Genomic DNA, 17,798 nt, shown 5'->3' with positions numbered 1-17,798 from the left:
GCCCCAAGGGGCCAAGTCACATTCCAGAGGGACTGTAGGTGTCTTTAACTGCTGTGGTGATGGTGGAGGGACAACACTTAAAAAGGGCTTCCAAGGGGCTCCTGGTGCCCAGTGTCCTGCAGAGGAAGGGGCGCTGGGAGGACTGGAGGCAGGAGAGACCTCTCCCTTCCCAGGCCTTGCCCAATCTTCTGCTCTAACCCTAGGCCTTTGTGTACAGAGTGCCAATCAAGCCCCTGGAGAGCGGTTGGGGCCCCCTCCAAGGAAGCATGGCGAAGCAGAAGCATGTTACAGGGAACAAGTTCTGGGGTAGAGAGGGCTGTGAGGAGGCTTGGGGGTGGGAGTGGCCACAGCCCAAGCACCCTGTCTCCCACTCGGCTCCCCAACCTCGGACCTCTCCCAGCCAGCCTGGTCAGATGGAGGCTGAGGGGAGGGGTATGTATATTGGGGTAGGAGCAGTGGGGTAGAAATCTCCCGGAAAAAACCAGAAAGTTCCAGCCCTCTTTCTCAGGCTGCTGGGATTTTCTAATCCTCTCTCAGAGGTGGTTTCCCAGGCAGCTCCAAGGGTCCAGGTCTGGCTGTGGTCACATTCACTTCCCCTTTAGGGAGGAACCTCAGTGGACTTTCAAGGAAGGATCTGCTGTCCCCCAAAATTACCTGGGCTCCTCGGTTCTCGCCCTTTCCCAGGGTAGAGTCCCAGGTTTCACTCTCCCTCCAAGGGATCCCACCAGCTGTGGGGTCACAAATTCAACCCCTTCCCCAGGTCTCACCCTTTCACCTCTCACTACCTCCTTTCACGCCAGGATAATCCCTGGAGCTTCCTGTTAGGGAGAACCAACACTGAGGCCATCTGGGGCTGCAACCCCCTCTTCCCTCCATCCTGCTGGTCCCTGAAGACTCCTGGCCCCCGGCCTGGCTCCCAACAACTCCAGCCCCCCATGTGCCTGTAGCAGCAACCATCTAAGTTCAACCAAGTTGTGCTATTGTCTCAGCTTCGTCCTGATCCCTGGGGAGTCCAAGCTCCTTTACGTCTATCTTCTTCCCTAGACCTCTCCTGCACACCTACACAACCCCAAATGCCAACAGGCCAAAGCTTCAGGAGCCAGAAGGCTCTAGAAAGCCTGCACACCTCCCTCTGTCACGGAGGCCAAGACCCTCCATCTTGCAGACCCCACACCCAGCGCCCCGGAGGCTGCAGCTGAGGAGGAGCTGGAGGATGGGCTGGGCAGGGGCGACAACCCAACCTGGCGCTGCAGTCCGGCGTGGCGATGGAGAGCGCTTACCTGTGGGGGAAATTCACGGTCCTTCCCGACCTGGGCAGGGGCAGATGAAGCATCTTCCTCCCCAACTCAGGCGGCCATTCACTGGGTGGGCACCCAGGGCCCCCCGGGACTTCCCTCGCTCGGCACCCGGCGGACACCCGACAAGGTATGAACTGCTGGCGACTTGGAGGGCCAGAAACCAAGCCCTCGCCGGCCCTGCGCTCCCTTTTCTCTCCAGCACCCGGGCTCATACTTAACGGCTCCAGCTGCACTTAAAGCGACAGAGTCTCATTTCCCCGTCGCTGACTTCTGTCCAGAGCCCCGGCGATGCAGGCTTCGAGCGGGCTCTTTAATGCCCAGAGCAGGTAGACAAAGAGCTACCGCAGCCTCGGCGGTTCCTTCGGGCACAGAGGACAGAAGGTGCAGAGAAGAGCTTGGATCCTCGACCTCCACATGAGTTGCTCCTGAGTTAACCCCTGGGATGCCAGCTGCTGACCCACGGATACTTTGACTCATGCTACACAGGCAGAAGGGGGTGTGAGCTGCGAGGCATTTCCAGGTCTCCCGGGCTGGGAACAGATGTGCACCAGGGGCACACACGGGGCGGGGGAGGCCTGGGCTGAACTCTCCCCATAGAGGGCCTCCTCCCAGCCCCTTGCCAGGCTTTCAGAAATTAGTCAGAATCATTACATCACCTAAAATAAGGTATTTGGGGGCATGTGGCAGGGGATGAAAGTCAGACTGGGGGTACCTGTCACCAGAGGTTGGCTCAGGAACCATTCTATTTAGGGAGGAGGATGGAGGAGCTCCTGAAGCCTCAGGGGATGGGCCTGGCATTTCCCCAGCCCTCAGGAGACTACAGGCTAGGTGAGAGATGTGCCCTGGGGGAACGGCGGGAGGGGTGGAACAGTTCACACCAGATAGAAGTCTGTGCCTACATCCAAGGCGTGGAGCTTTTAGTGGAGGATAAGAAAAGAAGTGGGGTCCAATTGCACAGCCCTCACCTTGCCTTGGGCTCCTCTCCCCTCAGGGTCTTTCTGGTAACACCTCTCCCTGTTTCAGAGAGAGAGGAGCCCTGGTTGCGCAGTGGTTAGAGCGCTCGGCTGTGAACTGAGAGGTCGGTGGTTGGAACCCACCAGCCGCTCTGTGGGAGAAAGATGTGGCAGTCTGCTTCCATAAAGATTACAGCCTTGGAAACCCTAGGGGACAGTTCTACTCTGTTCCTTAGGGTCACTATGAGTCAGAATCAACTCACAGCAATGGCTTTGGGGTTTTCTTTTTGTTTGTTTCAAAGAGAAAGGAGCCCTGAACAGGTGCTGGTGGGCTACCCTCACCTCTGCTTCTTCCAGTCTTCACCCCTTGCTCCTGGAAGGGCTAAACGCCTATAGTGGGGTCCCAATCCCAATATGAACTAGGCAAACTGGGAAGACTACAGTTTAGGAACAGATTATATCCGTAGTCTCCTTAAGCAACAAAAACAATGGAAGCAAAGATTTTTTTTGAGAAGCCTCCCAAGGTACTGAACTAAGATGAAGGTGAACCACAGAGCAGCAAAATCCAAACTGGCCTCATTTGTTTTTGTGTTTGGGCAGCTTGATGTTACTGGGCCATGCATAGAGGTCCAGGTCATGTGTGTCCTTCTCCTAGGCCTGTCATCTTATCCACTTTAACTTTTTGGACCTCAGATTTCACAAATGCTAGGGGAGAGTCACACTCATCTTGGAAAGCACCCTCCCCAGCCCCAGCCCCAGCCCTCGGGGAGATCTGGATGGTGCTGAGTCCTAGGGGGAGCCTTTCCCCCCTTGTAGGCCATCTGGTCTCCAGTCCTCTGACAGCCCAGTGCCACTGACCTGTGGCTGCAGCTCTAGAGGAGTGAACCACCGTACTAAGAGAGACGGAGGGAATTCTGTTGCTGGATCGCTGAACAGTTGGGGTTGGGGGAGGTCTTTGTTTCTGAGGGTACATACTATGGCCAAGTTTTCCAAATATAATTTGAAATCGAAGGGGAGTAAAGAGCTCAGCGATCCTAGCTCTAATCCCTCAGGCTACCCTCTAGTGTTTGGGGCAAACAGATTTTTATTCCCCTTACTCTGCTCTGACTGGTTTGTGTGATAAGACTTAAGAAAGAGGCACCAGGTCCCAGGCAGACCAGCTTTGAGGGGGAAAGAGCAAGAAGGGTGGTTCTCTTTAGCACAGTCTCCATCTCAGCCCTGGGTGGTGTCCTTGGGCCAGGCCCCATCCTGGCTTTTCTGTCCTGGTAATGTCCCTGGGCCTCCCAGCCTCATCACTGCCCTGAATAATCAGTTATCTGGGGTGAGTCTACACATGTGGATGTGTGGGAGCTGGCCTAGGTCATCTGGGGAACAGCCACAAGCGATTCTCTTCAGCCTCAGCCAGCATGGAGTAACATGACTGTCAGAGGAATGTCAACAGCAGGGGATGTTTTTCTCCAGATCTAGCTGTGGGTTTTCAATAAGGTTTCCTCCTTTGTGGCTTTCGGAGCAGATTCTGGAGGGGGGAGATCTGAGGCCTGGAAGGGGTAGGGCACAGGGGTTTACTTGGAAGGATTTGGGTCCCCTGGGCCCTCCCTTCAGACCCCCTCTTTACCCCCCATCTTACTCCCCACAGGGACTGGGAACCGTCCTGTTATGGACTGAATTGTGCCTTCCAAAAATATGTGTTGTAAATCCTAACTTCTATACCTGTGGAAGGAGCCCTGGTGACACAGTGGTTAAGGCACTCTTGGCTGCTAACCAAAAGGTTCAAGTCTACCAGTGGCTCCATGGGGAAAGAGATGTGGCAGTCTGCTTCCATAAAGACTACAGTTTGGAAACCCTATGGGGCAGTTCTGCTGTGTCCTATACAGTCACTATAAGTCGGAATCGGCTCCAGGGTATATGCTTTTTTTTTTTTAAATACCTGTGGATGTAATCCCATTTGGGGATAGGGTTTTCTTTGTTAGCTAATGAGGCCATATCAGCGTAGGGTGTGTTTTAAGACAATCATTTTTGAGATACAAAAAGAGAAGACTAGGCACAGAAGCACAGATGGCGAAGGCCACATGAAGATCGCCAAGGAACTGAGGAATGGAAGCTGAAAAGAGAAAAGAACCTTCCCCAAGAAGGTCCAGTGTCCTGAATTCAGGCTTCTAGCCTCCTAACTGAGAAAATACATTTCTGATTTTAAGGCTACCCACTTGTAGTATTTTTGTTATAGCAGCACTACATAACTAAGACAGACTAATAATAAAATATAAGAATATAAAATAATAAAAGATAAATAATAATAAAGAGAGCAAGTGTCAGCCAGCAGCCCTGCCCAGGGGAGGGGCTCTCAGCTCCTGAGTCCCCAGCAGGAGGATTCTGGGCTAGAGAATCTTGAACCCCCCTCCTCCTTGGGATTGTTCCCAAGCTTCCAGAACTCAACAGAATCTGAGGTTTCTCTCTGTATGTTCCTCTTTCCTTCCTGCTAAGGAAGGTGGGTTGCATGGTAGTATCTACCTTCTTGCTTGGAGAAGGCAAGAGTGGGTTTTTTACAGGGGAAGGAGCAGGATCCTGTAGGCTTGGCTACTTAAATGAATAGCATGTAAATCAGCACCTCCTACTTTCAGCCAGGAGCCCTGGTGGCACAGTGGTTAAGCGTTCGGCTACTAACCAAAAGGTCAGCAGTTCAAATCCACCAGCTGCTCCTTGGAAACTCTATGTGACAGTTCTACTCTTTCCTGTAGGGTCACTATAAGTCAGAATTGACTCAACGGCAACAAGTTTGGTTTTGGGTTGGTACTTCAGCCAACAGGGCAAGGCACTTTGGGTAACTGGACAGCAGCATTGAAGGGACGCTGTCTAGGGGCTTTTGCGAACACATGAAAACATTGCCTTCCCTGTCAGCAAGCCCAGCTCCTAGGCTTGAAGACGCGCTGGCCTTGCCCATCACAGGGGTGTGTCAGGGTGTGAGTGTGAGGGGTATGGAGGGGTATGGAGGCCCAGTTCTCTGGACTATGGTGGGTGGGGAGTGCTGGGGGTGGCTCGGCTCTTCTGTCTGTCCCAGGCACAGGGAGTGGGGACAGCTGAGACACACATGGTGGAGGGGGATGACACCTGCTGAAAGGGAGCTGGGAGTCAGGCACTTTTCCAGATAGAAAGCCCCGCCAAAGAGGGAGAGAAGAATAAGGCCCGTCTTTATCTCAGATAGGCCCCCTCTGTGCTCCTCTCGTGCTTCTCTTCAAAGAGCCCTTGGAAGCCCTGATCTCATTTGCCTCCTGTGCCAGTGCCTTCAGAGCAGCTCTTTCCAAGTGGGAAACTGAGGTGTAAAGGAAAGAAAATGTCCAAAGCATAGGGAAAAGCCTAGACTCCGGTAATACACATGGGATCCCTCATCCAAATCCCTCAGCAGGGTCTCTGGTGCCACCTCAGCTCAGGCCCAAGTGCTCTCCACCAGTTCCATTACTACCAGACACCCAGTTTGTGAGAAGCCCTGGTTGTCTCCCTGATAATAATCTCACAGGTTAATGGGGTTCATTAAAATGGGGCGAGAGGAAGAAGACTTGCCAGGTCATTCCTGGTGATCTGAGTTCCAGTATCACCTGCCTAGCAATTTCCGGGTTCCAGGATCACGTGTTTGGGGCTTGACCACACACCTATCTCCCAGTCAGTCTCAGAAATGAGACCTATAGGAAGATTACGGTCCCGGGGTAGGTACCTACCACTTTTTCCTTTGACCTACTGTCATTTCTCCTCTTTTGCATCAATTATAAGGCTATTTAACTCCATAGATGGAAAACAACCTGCCCTTGCACAAATCTTGGCTATTCAGAGAACCCCGCTCTGGGCCTGCAGGTGAAAGCAAGACCTGAAGACCCCTCCAAGCCCCGGCCAGGCTGAAATGGCAGCATCTTGGCAGGACCAAGATAAGATGAGATAAGAAAGAGAAAGAATTACCGTAGAACGGTGGGGCAGGGAAAGAGGAGAGCCTTGGGAGAGGAACCTCAGTGAATTAAACCTTTTTTTTTTTTTACACGGTGGCAGGATCTTCATGTTCTGGAAGGGAAATTACCTGCCCACATCCTTATCTTAGCTTCCACAAACCTACTCCCAGAAGCTATTGCTTAAGGGGAAGTGAGTTTCTGTTCAGGTTGACAAAAAATTCAGGAACAGATACTGGTGATGGGTGCATAACACGGTGAATGGAATTAATGTCGCTGAGTTGTACATGTAAAAATGGTTGAAATGACAAATGTTTTCTCATATACGTATTTCATCACAATAAAAAAGAATTAAAAAACCTACCCCCCAGACCTCTCAACCACCCCACTGCATCCTATAAAAATCGTGCCTAGCCTCTGTGTAGTGGGAGTGTCCAAAGCACGTTCGCATCTGTGATCGATTTGATCCTAACCTAGTGACAAAGGTGAGGCAGCTATTAGCTTTAGGACATTAAAGCCCAGAAAGGTAGACTGGCCCTTGTCTTGGAAGCTATGATGACATTAGTGCTGGACCAGGGATCGTTCACTATTAGATCTCCAATGGATCGATGGATATCTTGATCTCTCAAGGATGCCTGTGTTTTCAAGGACGCCTTGTGTATGACCCTGGTGAGCCTATCTGCTTTCCAGATCCAGTAAGGCTGCTGCCTTTCCTCACCGACCTCCGGCCCTTCCTGCAGGGGTCACCAGGTAGCCCGAACAGACCCCATTCATGTGGTCAGAGACTCCAGAATGTCTGAGCTGAAAACGGTTCTGAGATCGTCTGGTCCAGCTCCTTCATTTCCACAGGGAAGGAAATCAGGGCTTGGAGAGGGCAAGTGACTTGCTCAAGGCCCTCCACAGAACCGGGTTTCCTGAGTCCTGGGAAAGTGTTCTTCCTACTGCGTTCTACTTTCTCAATGCCGCCACTTCTTGCCAGTTCCCTCCTTGGGGCCAGCCTGTTTCATGTTTCACGATTTGAGGGGAGGTGGGAGAGGCCTGACCAGGGGGCACGGGAGTCGGTGGATGCCCAGTAGACTGTTTCAAAGCTTGGCCCTACCCCCAGCTGGGATTTCTCTGGTGTGGCAAATGAGCCAGCTGCAGGAAGGGGGGCTGCTCCCAGCTGTGTTACCGCTCAGCAAATATTTATACAACCTCTGAGGAGGCCTGCCTTTCTCACATCCCCACAGCTGGGAGAAGCAACAGAGAGGGAGAGCCCCTACCAGATCTCATATAGTCAGCTATTGTCTCAGTGTTAGCTGCCTTCCAGTCACCCCAACTCACGGCAGCCCCGTTCGTAACCTCCAGGATTGGCTGCAGACCAGACCTTTGTGATCCGGAGGGTTTTCAGAAGCAGATCATCAGGCCTTTCTTCCTAGTCCATCTTAGTCTGAAAGCTCCGTCAAAACCTGTTCAGCATCAGAGGAACAGGCAAGCCTCCGCTGACAGATGGCGGTGACTGTGCATGAGGTCCATTGGCCAGGGGCTGAACCTGTCCCCTGCACGGAAGGCGAGAATTCTACCACTGAGCCACTAATGCCTCACACCATCTTGGTAGTCCAGCTTAATAGCCCCCTTCCACCATTCCAAAACCTCAGAGTCTTTATGTGGTTCGTGTGTGTGTGTCTTTATGTGGTTCGTGTGTGTGTGTGTGTGTGTCTACTACCTCTTCCACTCAGGAGATCCCTGAGGCCAGGAGCAATTATTTCAGAACACCTAAGCATCCGCTGCCCCAGGTTCTCTGAGTTGGATCTTTCATCTCTGGGAACCAGAAATGAAACCTCAGACAATTTATAGAGAAGGCACTGTAAATCTGTCTTCTTTAATTCTCACAACCCTTGTCATCACCTCCAGCTCTACCAGCCTGGTTCCAGCCACCATCCTAGATTATTGTGCTTAGATTATTGCAGCAACCTCCTTTCCAACTTCCATGCTTCCGTGTTTTCCCATGGTCTATTCTCCTTACAGTAGCCAGACAGGCCCTTTGCAAAACATGTCAGATTGCATCACTGAAATCCTCCAATCGCTGCCCCTCTCGCTTAGAAGAAACGTCCAAGTCTTCACCATGGTATACAAGGCCCTCCATTATCTGGCCCCTGGCTACCTCCTGACCTTATTTCTGACCACTCTCGTCCTGTTTACTCCGCTTCAGCCACACTATCCTCCTTGTGGTTCCTTGAACACATGCCCATTCCTGCCTCAGGGCCTTTGCACATGCCCTTCTGGCTGCCTGGCTGCTCCATCTCCAGTTATCTGCAGAGCTTACCAGAGAAGCCTTCCCTGACCACTCTTTACCAAATAGATTCCCCATTTTTCTCTGCCTCTTAACCTGCTTTATTTTTCCCTGTGGCATATAGCAACACCCAATCCACCACAACCAAAAACCACACCAAACCAAACTCATTGCCTTTGAGTTGATGCCGAGTCACAGCGACCCCATAGCACAGAGTAGAACTGCCCCACAGGTTTCCAAGGAGTGCCTGGTGGATTCACACTGCTGCCCTTTTGGCTAGCAGCCAAGCTCCTATGCCACCAGGGCTCCCCGACCCACTATATTATATTTATTTGCTTGCTTGTTTGCCATCTCTTTTTTTGTATACGAGTTTAAGGATGATGACAATTTGTTTTCTGCTGTATCCCGAGTGTCTACTACGTAAGAGTCACTCTAAAAATATTTACTGAATACATGAATAAACATCATGGGGTGGACATTGTAATCATCTTTCCCTTCAGACAATGAGATTGAAGCTCAAAGAGGCTAACTCACTTGTCTAAGGTCACACAGTGGTCACTCAGTTGCAAGTGGAGAATTAAATCCAGGTCAGTCAGACTCCAGAATGTTCTATCTACTTTGACACTCTAGCTTCCAAGAACAGGAACCTAACCACAGGGGCGGTGAAGACATAAGAGATTGTATAGCTGCCGCCTCCCAGTTTTCAAGGGCACCTGCTCAGAGCTGGGAGGGGTGGGATTCCTAGCTGGAACCTCCCATGGGGAGCTCCTTGACCTGGATGTCCGGCTGAACCCAGAAAACGGGGCTCACTCTAACAAGGGCACAGAGCAGGCAGCTGGCTGTCGCCTGGGGCCCCACTGCAGAGGCTTGCAGTGACAGCCAGATGATAAGCTCTGTCCCTCATTCTCTAATAATACTTGGAAGGATGTCAGCAGTCCTGGGAACCCCTGCTGCTGCAAGTCCCACCACCCGAATCTGTCCACATGGCCCAGTATATGTAGATAGTGTCATTCCTTAACTGCTCTTTGTCATCAAGCCCACAGGGGCCAAGACAGAAGCCAGACATCAAAGTCAAGAAGGCTGGGAGACTGAGAAAGGTGACCAATGAGAACGGCGGGGAAAGGGGCTGGAAGAAGGTGTGCAGTCAGGAACAGGGTCACAGATCTGTCTCTGTCTCCAAAGCTGGAGATGCCCACAAGAAAGAAGGGACAGGGCACAAGACAGCCCCCTTTTAGTCAAGCTGGTCAAGTGGAGCAAGGAGGGTGGGTGGGGGAGAATATGCTTGCCCTGCTGTGCATCAACAGACAGACAGACAGGAAGACAGCAAGACCTTTGAAGGCCATTCTAGAGAAGAGGTGAGGGACCCTGCAGTTAGCCTGGGGGCCCAACACAGAACAGGTCAAGGGTTCCTCCACCTCTCAGATACTCTCTGGCTGGCTGGCTTCTGTATACCCCCTGAGGATTGGCCAGGCTTGCATCCTCTGCCCATCTATCTTGTGCACACATGCACACAGCCCCTTTGTGTCCAGCCACCCCCGCACACGTGCTTGGATGGGTCTCACACAGTGTCTATCTGTCTCTCATTCCCACTCTTTGGTGTGCACATCACGAACCCTCTGGCTCTGTTTATCTATGGTGCATGCCCCCAAGTCGCTTCCCCTACCGTGTCTCTCCATGTCCCTGTCTTGCATATTCAGTGGGTGTTGATCTGTCTCTCATGTAGCTACGTGCTTTGGGTCTCTCTGGGCCTGACTCTTTCCTTTCTGTCTGGTTTTCAAATCCAGGCATTTATGCATCTGCCTCTGCTTGCCCCATCATTGCCCCAACAAACAGGCAAGGGCAATTCAGTCCTGCTGCCTCTTTGGGACACCCCTGTGCACAGTTCAGTGGCTAAGTCCCTTTGCCTGGCCTGCTGGCCTTTCTTCAGTTGGACTGAATGGTCTTTTGCTGCCTGGTCAGACACATCTGATAGCTCAGAGGCCAGAGCCGGCCCCTCGTGAACATCCTAGGACAGCTCAGCCCTTGAGCTCGAGTCAAACAAGGACTTGTATTCAGAGAGGCTTGGGTTACTCTTTCCCCTTGGCCCAGAGCTCCTGGCTGTGGCCACTTTGTGGCTCCCCAAAGCAAGACCCCATCCCAGAGGATGGAGAGGTTGCTTGGGGGCATTCCAGGAGGGAGGTCTTTAACAAGGATCAATTGGTCAGTCAACAGTATGACCTGAGAATTTACACTGCTGGGCGTTCAGAGGAAGCAGAGACATGAGAAGACAGGGTCTCTGTCCTTGGGAAGCTCCTACTCCAGTGGAAGGCATGTGATCCCTGCCCCTCAAATGCTCCCAGGCTTAGGGGGCACATGGAATGCACAAGGAAGAAAAGGGCTTTGTGGTGTGCACAGCAAGGCAGTGGGTGTACCAGAAAAAGCACAGGTCGTGGGAGTCAGAAGGCTTGGGTTCCGATCTGTGCTGCCATTTTCAAGTTCTGTGATCCTGGCAAGCAGGCTAGTATAGCTGAGCTCCAATTTTACCTCTTGTAAATTGGAGAAGGAATGCCTAGTTCAGAGTGCTGTTAAGATTCAAGAAGATAAGGCCGTATTAGTGCTTTGTAGACCAAAGCACTCTGTACACAATTGTTAGAGAATCATAAAAGCACAAGTTACTACAGTACAAATTACGTACCCAAGTTCTAGGACCACTCAGTCATATTTCAATGCGGTAAATTAGGGAGGCTTCCTGGAAGAGGGGAACTGGCAAAGATGAGTAGGCAATTGGGCATTGCCACCAAGGCAGGAAAGTTCCATTCTTCAGATGGCCTTTATAGCTCTGGTTTTCTAGGAGCCAACCAAGAGAAGGGAGAAGGTAACACTTACTGAGCACCTACTGCATACCAAGTGCATTGTTGTTGCTGTTGTCAGTTGCTGTCAAGTCGATTCTGGCTCATGGCGACCCCGTGTGTGCAGGGTAGAACCGCTCCATAGGGTTTTCAAGGCTGTGATGACCTTTCAGAAGCAGATCATCAGGCCTTACTTCTGAGGCGCCTCTGGGTGGGTTCGAACCACCAACTTTTCAGTTAGTTGTCCAGCACTTAACTGTTTGTGCTACCCAGGAAGTCCTACCAAGTGCATTACATACACTATACTCCATTACATCCTGACATTACTGTTCCCATACTACTTGTCATGGATTGAGCTGTGTCCCCTAAAAATATGTCAGTTTGGCTAGGTCCTGATTCCTTTGTATGATTGTATGATTGCTTACCATTTTATCTTCTGATGTGATTTCCCTATATGTTGTAAATCCTATCACTATGATGTAATAGGACAGATTAGTAGCAGTTATACTGATGAGGTCTACAAGATTAGGTAGTGTCTTGAGTCAATCTCGTTTGAGATATAAAGGAGAGAAGTGAGCAGAGAGACAGGAAAGTCTCCTACCACCAAGAAAGCAGTGCCAGGAGCAGAACGTGTCCTTTGGACCTGAGATTCCTGCACTGAGATGCTCCCAGACCAAGGGAAGACTGATGACAAGGACCTTCCTCCAGAGCCAACAGAGAGAGACTTCGCCTGGAGCCAGTACCCAATTCAGACTTCTAGCCTACTGGACTGTGAGAGAATAAACTTCTCTTTGTTAAAGACGTTCACTTGTGGTATTTCTGTTAGAGCAGCACTAGATGACTAAGACATTACTATTTCCAGTTAGAATGGATAAACATTTTTCCCAAACCCCAACCTGTCAGACTCCCACCCTTGTACTCTTTCTGTTACATCAGATTGCATGGAATTTCCAGGTACCACCCAAGCCCAGCTGGCTTATCACAGTACATAAGGTTTGTGGGGAAAAGGAGGAGGTGAATAATAAAAGAGGAGAGACAAGTGAACAGGTAGACAGGTGGGCCAGGTGGGCAGTGAGCTGATGGGAAAAAGCCAAGCCCATCTCAACGGCTTCCTCCACCCCTTACCTGTCCTGTCAACCAAATTATATGTCATTATACTCGGTGGAAACTCCAGCTGCTGGATTGTGGGTTACTAGGACACACCAGAGGAGCAACCTCACCTCAGTCTGCGCCAGCTGCTGTGGCAACTAGCACACATCAAGCTGCCCCTCTGGAATACCTGGTTTAATCCAGGCTTCCTCCAACCCTGTTGGGGTTGAACAGACACTGAGATCCAGATTAACCCCACACAGACTGAGAAGGCCTCACCCGCTGTTTTGTCCCAAGAATTAAGCATTGTTTCCATAGCCAGGGACTCTAAAACCACCCCCTTCCCTCCCATTAGACTCAGGAATCTCGCTCCACACCCTCCCTCCCTTCCTTTCTTCTTGTCTTCCTTTACAACTGATGCTGTTCCTGTCTCACCTGTGTCCCCTCTGCAGTCACCATCTTGTACCTGCCAACAGGATACTACTGCAGGCACCTGTGAGCCTCAGCCTGAGGGGTTCTCTCAGCCTATGGGGGCAAGCCAGGAATGCCAGGATGCAGTACCCCTAGGAGCTGCCCTCATCCAGTGATGAAGAGGAGTTGGAGGATAAATGTCCAAGCTTCCTCACCCCTTGGGTGGGGCAACTCTGAGGTGTAGTCTAGAAATCCCCAGGGAGATTAAGCCCCGGTTGCTCCCAGCATTAACTTACATATGAGCGTATCTTGTATCAGCTTCCCTTCCCTGACTCACTCCTCCACTCCCCATCAGTGCTTACTGAGGTCACTTCCCAAATAAACCATTTGCACTCAAATCCTTGTCTCGGGGTCTGCTTCTGGGGAGCCTAGCCAAAGACAGGGAGCCTAGTCCAAAACACTCTTCATAAACAATAAACATAAGTTTGAGTGAGGGATGACAGCTCCGTTGGCCTGGTCGTGATGGGACGGCAGTCGTGTTTACTTGTGGGATCCTCTGTGCAATCAGCTTCATGCTCCATGCTATCCGCCACAGCCCAGATGCCCCAAATCTCAGGTGGGCACATCTGCCACATGGGAGCACTGCACAAACAGGTATAAATGGGTCAGGATGACTCCATTCCCTTGGCAAACAACTCAATTTGTCATCCTCCCAGGGAGGATCAGAAACATTTTCAAGCATGAAGGTTAACGCACACTTTTTCAAATATCGTGTTATCATGTAGAATGTACATGTGGCAGTTTAGGTCCCATCAACTTGCTAATGCCTGTCATCAAATGGCAAACTAATCATAGATAGCTCATTTATTGAGCACTTATTGTATATAAAGTGCACATATTAACTAATTTATACCTGCAATTATATATACCCATAAAAAACTGGTTGCCCTCGAGTCGATTCCTAATTTAAATATCACATCAGTCTTACAGATGAGGAAATTGAAGCAGAGGGAGGTAAAGAACTCACCCAAACTCCCATAGCTTGTAAGAGGTAGAGCCAAAATTCAAACCCAGGCAGCCTGGCTGTGAGCCTTCACTCGAAACCACTCTCCTACACTGCCACGTGCTGGTACGCCTGTGTTGACAAGCCTATTCTCAAAGGTCTGTTTATTTAACTGAACACCGTAGGACTAAGAATATCAAGATGGTGTTAAAAAGGCAAAACGAGATTATTCCTAGAAACAAAAGTCAAAGCACAACTTCGATTTACTCATCTGCCAAGTTTAAGAAACCTTATTTCGATATTCTAACAGCCCCTAATTAAGACAGGAGCCATCAGTTAAATGAATAGCACGTTAAGGTGAGATTAGAATATTGCAAACCGATATAGCCCATTATACTTTTCTAAAGACTCTTACATATTCTTTTCCACTTGCTGCTCAAAAGAAAAATGATTACCTTTCTATAAGTGAACAAACTAAGACTCAGAGAGGTTAGGCAACTTGCTCAGTGCCACACAACAAGCCAGGTGTATGCTTAGGATTGAACTCCAAATCCCTTGATTAGTACAGCGCTCCTTCCCCTGCATCACAGAGAAGTTATCAGCCAAGGCTATGTGTATGAATCTGCAGGTCAACACTGTCACTATTAGATGCCATCCTTAAAGAGGAGCCCTTGTGGTGCAGTGGTTAAGGAGAGTTCAGCTGCTAACCGAAAGGTCAGCAGCTCAAATCCACCAGCTGCTCCTTGGAAACCCTATGGGGCAGTTCTACTCCCTCCTATGAGTCGAACTCAACGGCAATGGGCATCCTTAAAGAGACAAGGTCCCTGCGTGGCACAAATGGTTTACTCTTGGCTACTAATCAAAAGGTTGGTGGTTCAAACCTACCCAGTGGCACCGTTTAAGAAAGGCCTGGCAATCTGCTTCTGTAAAGATTGCTGTTAGGTACCATCAAGTCAATTTCGACTCATAGATTACAGCCAAGAAAACCCTACAGAGCTCAGTTCTACTCCATAACACAGGGGTTGCCATGAGTCAGAATCTACCTGCTGGCAATGGGTTTGGTTTTCAAAGAGACAACAGCATCATCTACTTAGACTACACATGACTTCTCATGCCATGGACCCACTAGGCATCCTACCTCCCTTTTAGATTCGAAGCCCTTCAAGGGCAGAAACTCCTTCCTCGGCTCGAATGCTGGTCCTCCCCTGGAGGCCCTCTGCCACCCTCTGCCCCAATTCTTCTGTTCCATGGGCATAAGCCAGGCCTGGTCCAGCTGCCCACTAGGTGGGATGTCCAAAGAACTGTCAGGAAATGTGAGACAAAGAAGAAAAAGATGTAAGAAGTAGGACAGCTGTCCTCTCTGCCCATTCAAATTCAAAAGGGTTCTCTTCTCTTTGTACAAACTCAGAGCCCACTGCAAGAGAACCGCTGTCCCTGAAGGTGGCTGGGCTGGGTGTCCTGGGGACATCAGATATCAGCCGAGCTCCTCAGAAGAGGGTTGCAGAGGCTGGGCTGATCAGCAAGGCTGCAAGTGTCTCTTTAAGGCTTGGCCTCACTGATTCTGGGAGCACAGAGCCAGTCTGTGAGAAGGCAGGGGCCTACAGTTTATTTTATTTGACATTTTTCAATGTCAGGACACTACAGAGCCAAGGAGGAAACGATTCCCATCTGTTCCTGAGCTCTAAGCACAGTTCAAGAGGGCAGGCTGAGGAGGGAGGGAAGGGGAGCAGGGAGGGACACAAGAAGACTGAGATATCCAGCCACACACACAGAGCAGGGAACCACCTGAGGAGACACACAGGCCACGTGACCAGGTAGTGAGGGGCCTGCCCCTAACACACACTCTCAGAGCTCTTTCAAGATGGGGCCTGCTGACTCTATAGCTTGGTGGTTCTTATCATAGCTCCTCTGGACAACAGACCTGTCAGGGCTGCTGACTGTACAACCCTACACAACGCAAATGGTGCCCCTGGAGTTATGGGATATGGCGGTACCGCTGCTGGCTGGGCCTGGAAGTTCCTGTCCGTTCCTGACAGGGACCTCAGACATGGGCCACCCAGATTGCCATATACATGGAGAGAAATGGAGACACCAAAAGGTACACCCAAGAGGAGGGAGGGGATGGACAGCCCTCTGGGCACGTGTGGCCCCACGCCTAGTGTCTGTTCACCTCTGTGAGGCCGCCGCACCCTCCTCTGCCTTCCCACCCCACCCCCACTCCTGGGTGCCGGGGATAGGAAGAACAGAGGACTGTGAAATTTATCTTCATGCTTAGATTAAATTCCAGACCTTCCTATTTTTAGAAACACAAATTCCTTTTCTCTTTTCAATAAGTAAAAATGTCCCAAGCTATCACCTCGGACAGTCAACAGCCCACTTGAAGTTGTCTGCAGTGTCAAGATTTGGACATCACCCTCGAGCGTCAGGCGGGTGATCAGTCTGGGTGCCAAATCTTAAGAGGATCATTAACAAGTTGAAAGCTTCCAGAGAAGGGTGACCAGGATAATGAGCAGCCTGGAAACCAGGGCATTTGCAAAAGTACTGAAATAAGCTAGGAATTAAAAAAAAATTTTTTTCTTGGCGGGTGCGGGGGTGGGTTGGAGAAGAGAGTATCTGAGCAACCATTAAGGTCATGTCCAACTGTTTGGATGAGGGCTTATGCTTGTTCTCCTTTGCCAGGATGACAATTTCAATCACTAGACAAGCCACACAGAAACAGGTTTCTGCAGAAGACTTAGAAACTTTCACATCATTGTACTGGAAACGGAACAAGCTCTCCGTCACTGGGCCGAAGCTGAAAGCTGTCAGAAATACTATAGAAGAGATTCTTGGCTGAGTCCAAAATCACCAAGAAGCTTTAGAAAAATAGGGTGACTTCCTGAAATAACAGAGTCTGCACTGGTAGGTCCGGGATGCTGTTTGGTATCTGTACATTTAAAAAGCTCCTCAGGCCATTCTGACGATTAGCTGGGACTGGGAAGGAGTCGACAAGACGCCGTCTGAAGTTGCCACCAACACTCTATCACCTCTGGTCTAGTTTTATTATTATCATTTACTTTGGCAGCAGTAGCAGATCCCCCTTCCTCATTCTAGTTGGCTGAGATTTAGTGTAAAGAATCTGCCTTCTCCAAGCCTCTGTGATTCAGTGGTTAAGCATTTGGCTGCTCACCGAAAGGTCGGGGGTTCAAACCAACCAGGCACTCCGAGGGAGAAAGATGTGGCAGCTGCTTCCGTAAAGATTACAGCCTAGCAAACCCTATGCGGCAGTTCTGCTCCGTCCTATAGGGTCGCTAGGAGTCAGAATTGACTCCACGTCAACAGGTTGAAGCTCACAACAATTGGCAACCCAGGCAGGAAAGGGGCCTGGAGTTGGGATGGAGTCAGAAGAGCTGACTTGAGACTGGACACTGGCCTGGGAAAAAGCTCCAAGTGGATGGTCTGAGGAGACTGAGGACACTGTCGTCCTGGGCAGCTCACTCAGAGAGCGTGTGGCTGCTGGTCTCGTCTGGCGGGGAAGTGGAAGCCCAGCGGTCAGCTTCACTTCTCAGGCGGGTCCAGTGCTAAGAGCTGCGGAGAATGGCAGCGGCAGACCAGGTGGGTGGGGTGGGTGGGGTTGTCGCCGTGTGGGTGAGAAGGGAAATGTTGCGGGCCACCCCTAAAGGAAACAGCCCTACCTGTTTTATGAATAGGAAAAAGTTTTCTTAGAAATAAGTGATTTTCTAAACTACAAAATTTATAAGGAGACCACACTGGGGATGGGAGGACTAAAAGGAGGCTAAGCAAACTCAGCTCAGGGTGGCACATTCACAGCACAGTTGGCTGGAATTGAGGGATGCCTTGTTTCTTATTAAACATGCACACACAGGCTTAAACACAAAAACACATAACTAAGGAGTGATTGTTTACATTAAAATTATTGCTGGTTAGAAACTGATCCCCCTAACTCTGACTTCCTTAGCACATTTAAAGATGGATGTGTCTACAGTCCTAGCCGGGACGTGAACACCAGACAAAC

General features: G+C 50.3%; 1 protein-coding gene across 7 annotated transcripts in view; it reads right to left on the bottom strand.

Annotated features, from left to right (window-relative positions):
• Positions 1–17,798, bottom strand: part of NAV1 (neuron navigator 1) — a 324,330-nt gene that overhangs the window by 101,569 nt on the left and 204,963 nt on the right. The window contains exon 1 of one of the 7 annotated variants that reach the window (XM_049858273.1): positions 1,281–4,347. The exons of the other annotated variants lie outside the window; for them this stretch is intronic. Within the exon in view, the coding sequence (XP_049714230.1) occupies positions 1,281–1,510 (230 nt within the window). The 5' untranslated portion in view covers positions 1,511–4,347. Of the gene's footprint in view, positions 1–1,280; positions 4,348–17,798 lie in introns of those variants that run through there. 7 annotated transcript variants of the gene reach the window in all.

The sequence above is a fragment of the Elephas maximus genome, chromosome 18, assembly GCF_024166365.1.
Source record: "Elephas maximus indicus isolate mEleMax1 chromosome 18, mEleMax1 primary haplotype, whole genome shotgun sequence".
Taxonomy (NCBI): domain Eukaryota; kingdom Metazoa; phylum Chordata; class Mammalia; order Proboscidea; family Elephantidae; genus Elephas; species Elephas maximus.
The sequence above is the reverse complement of the archived record's forward strand: the minus strand, read 5'-3'. Positions and strand labels throughout refer to the sequence as shown.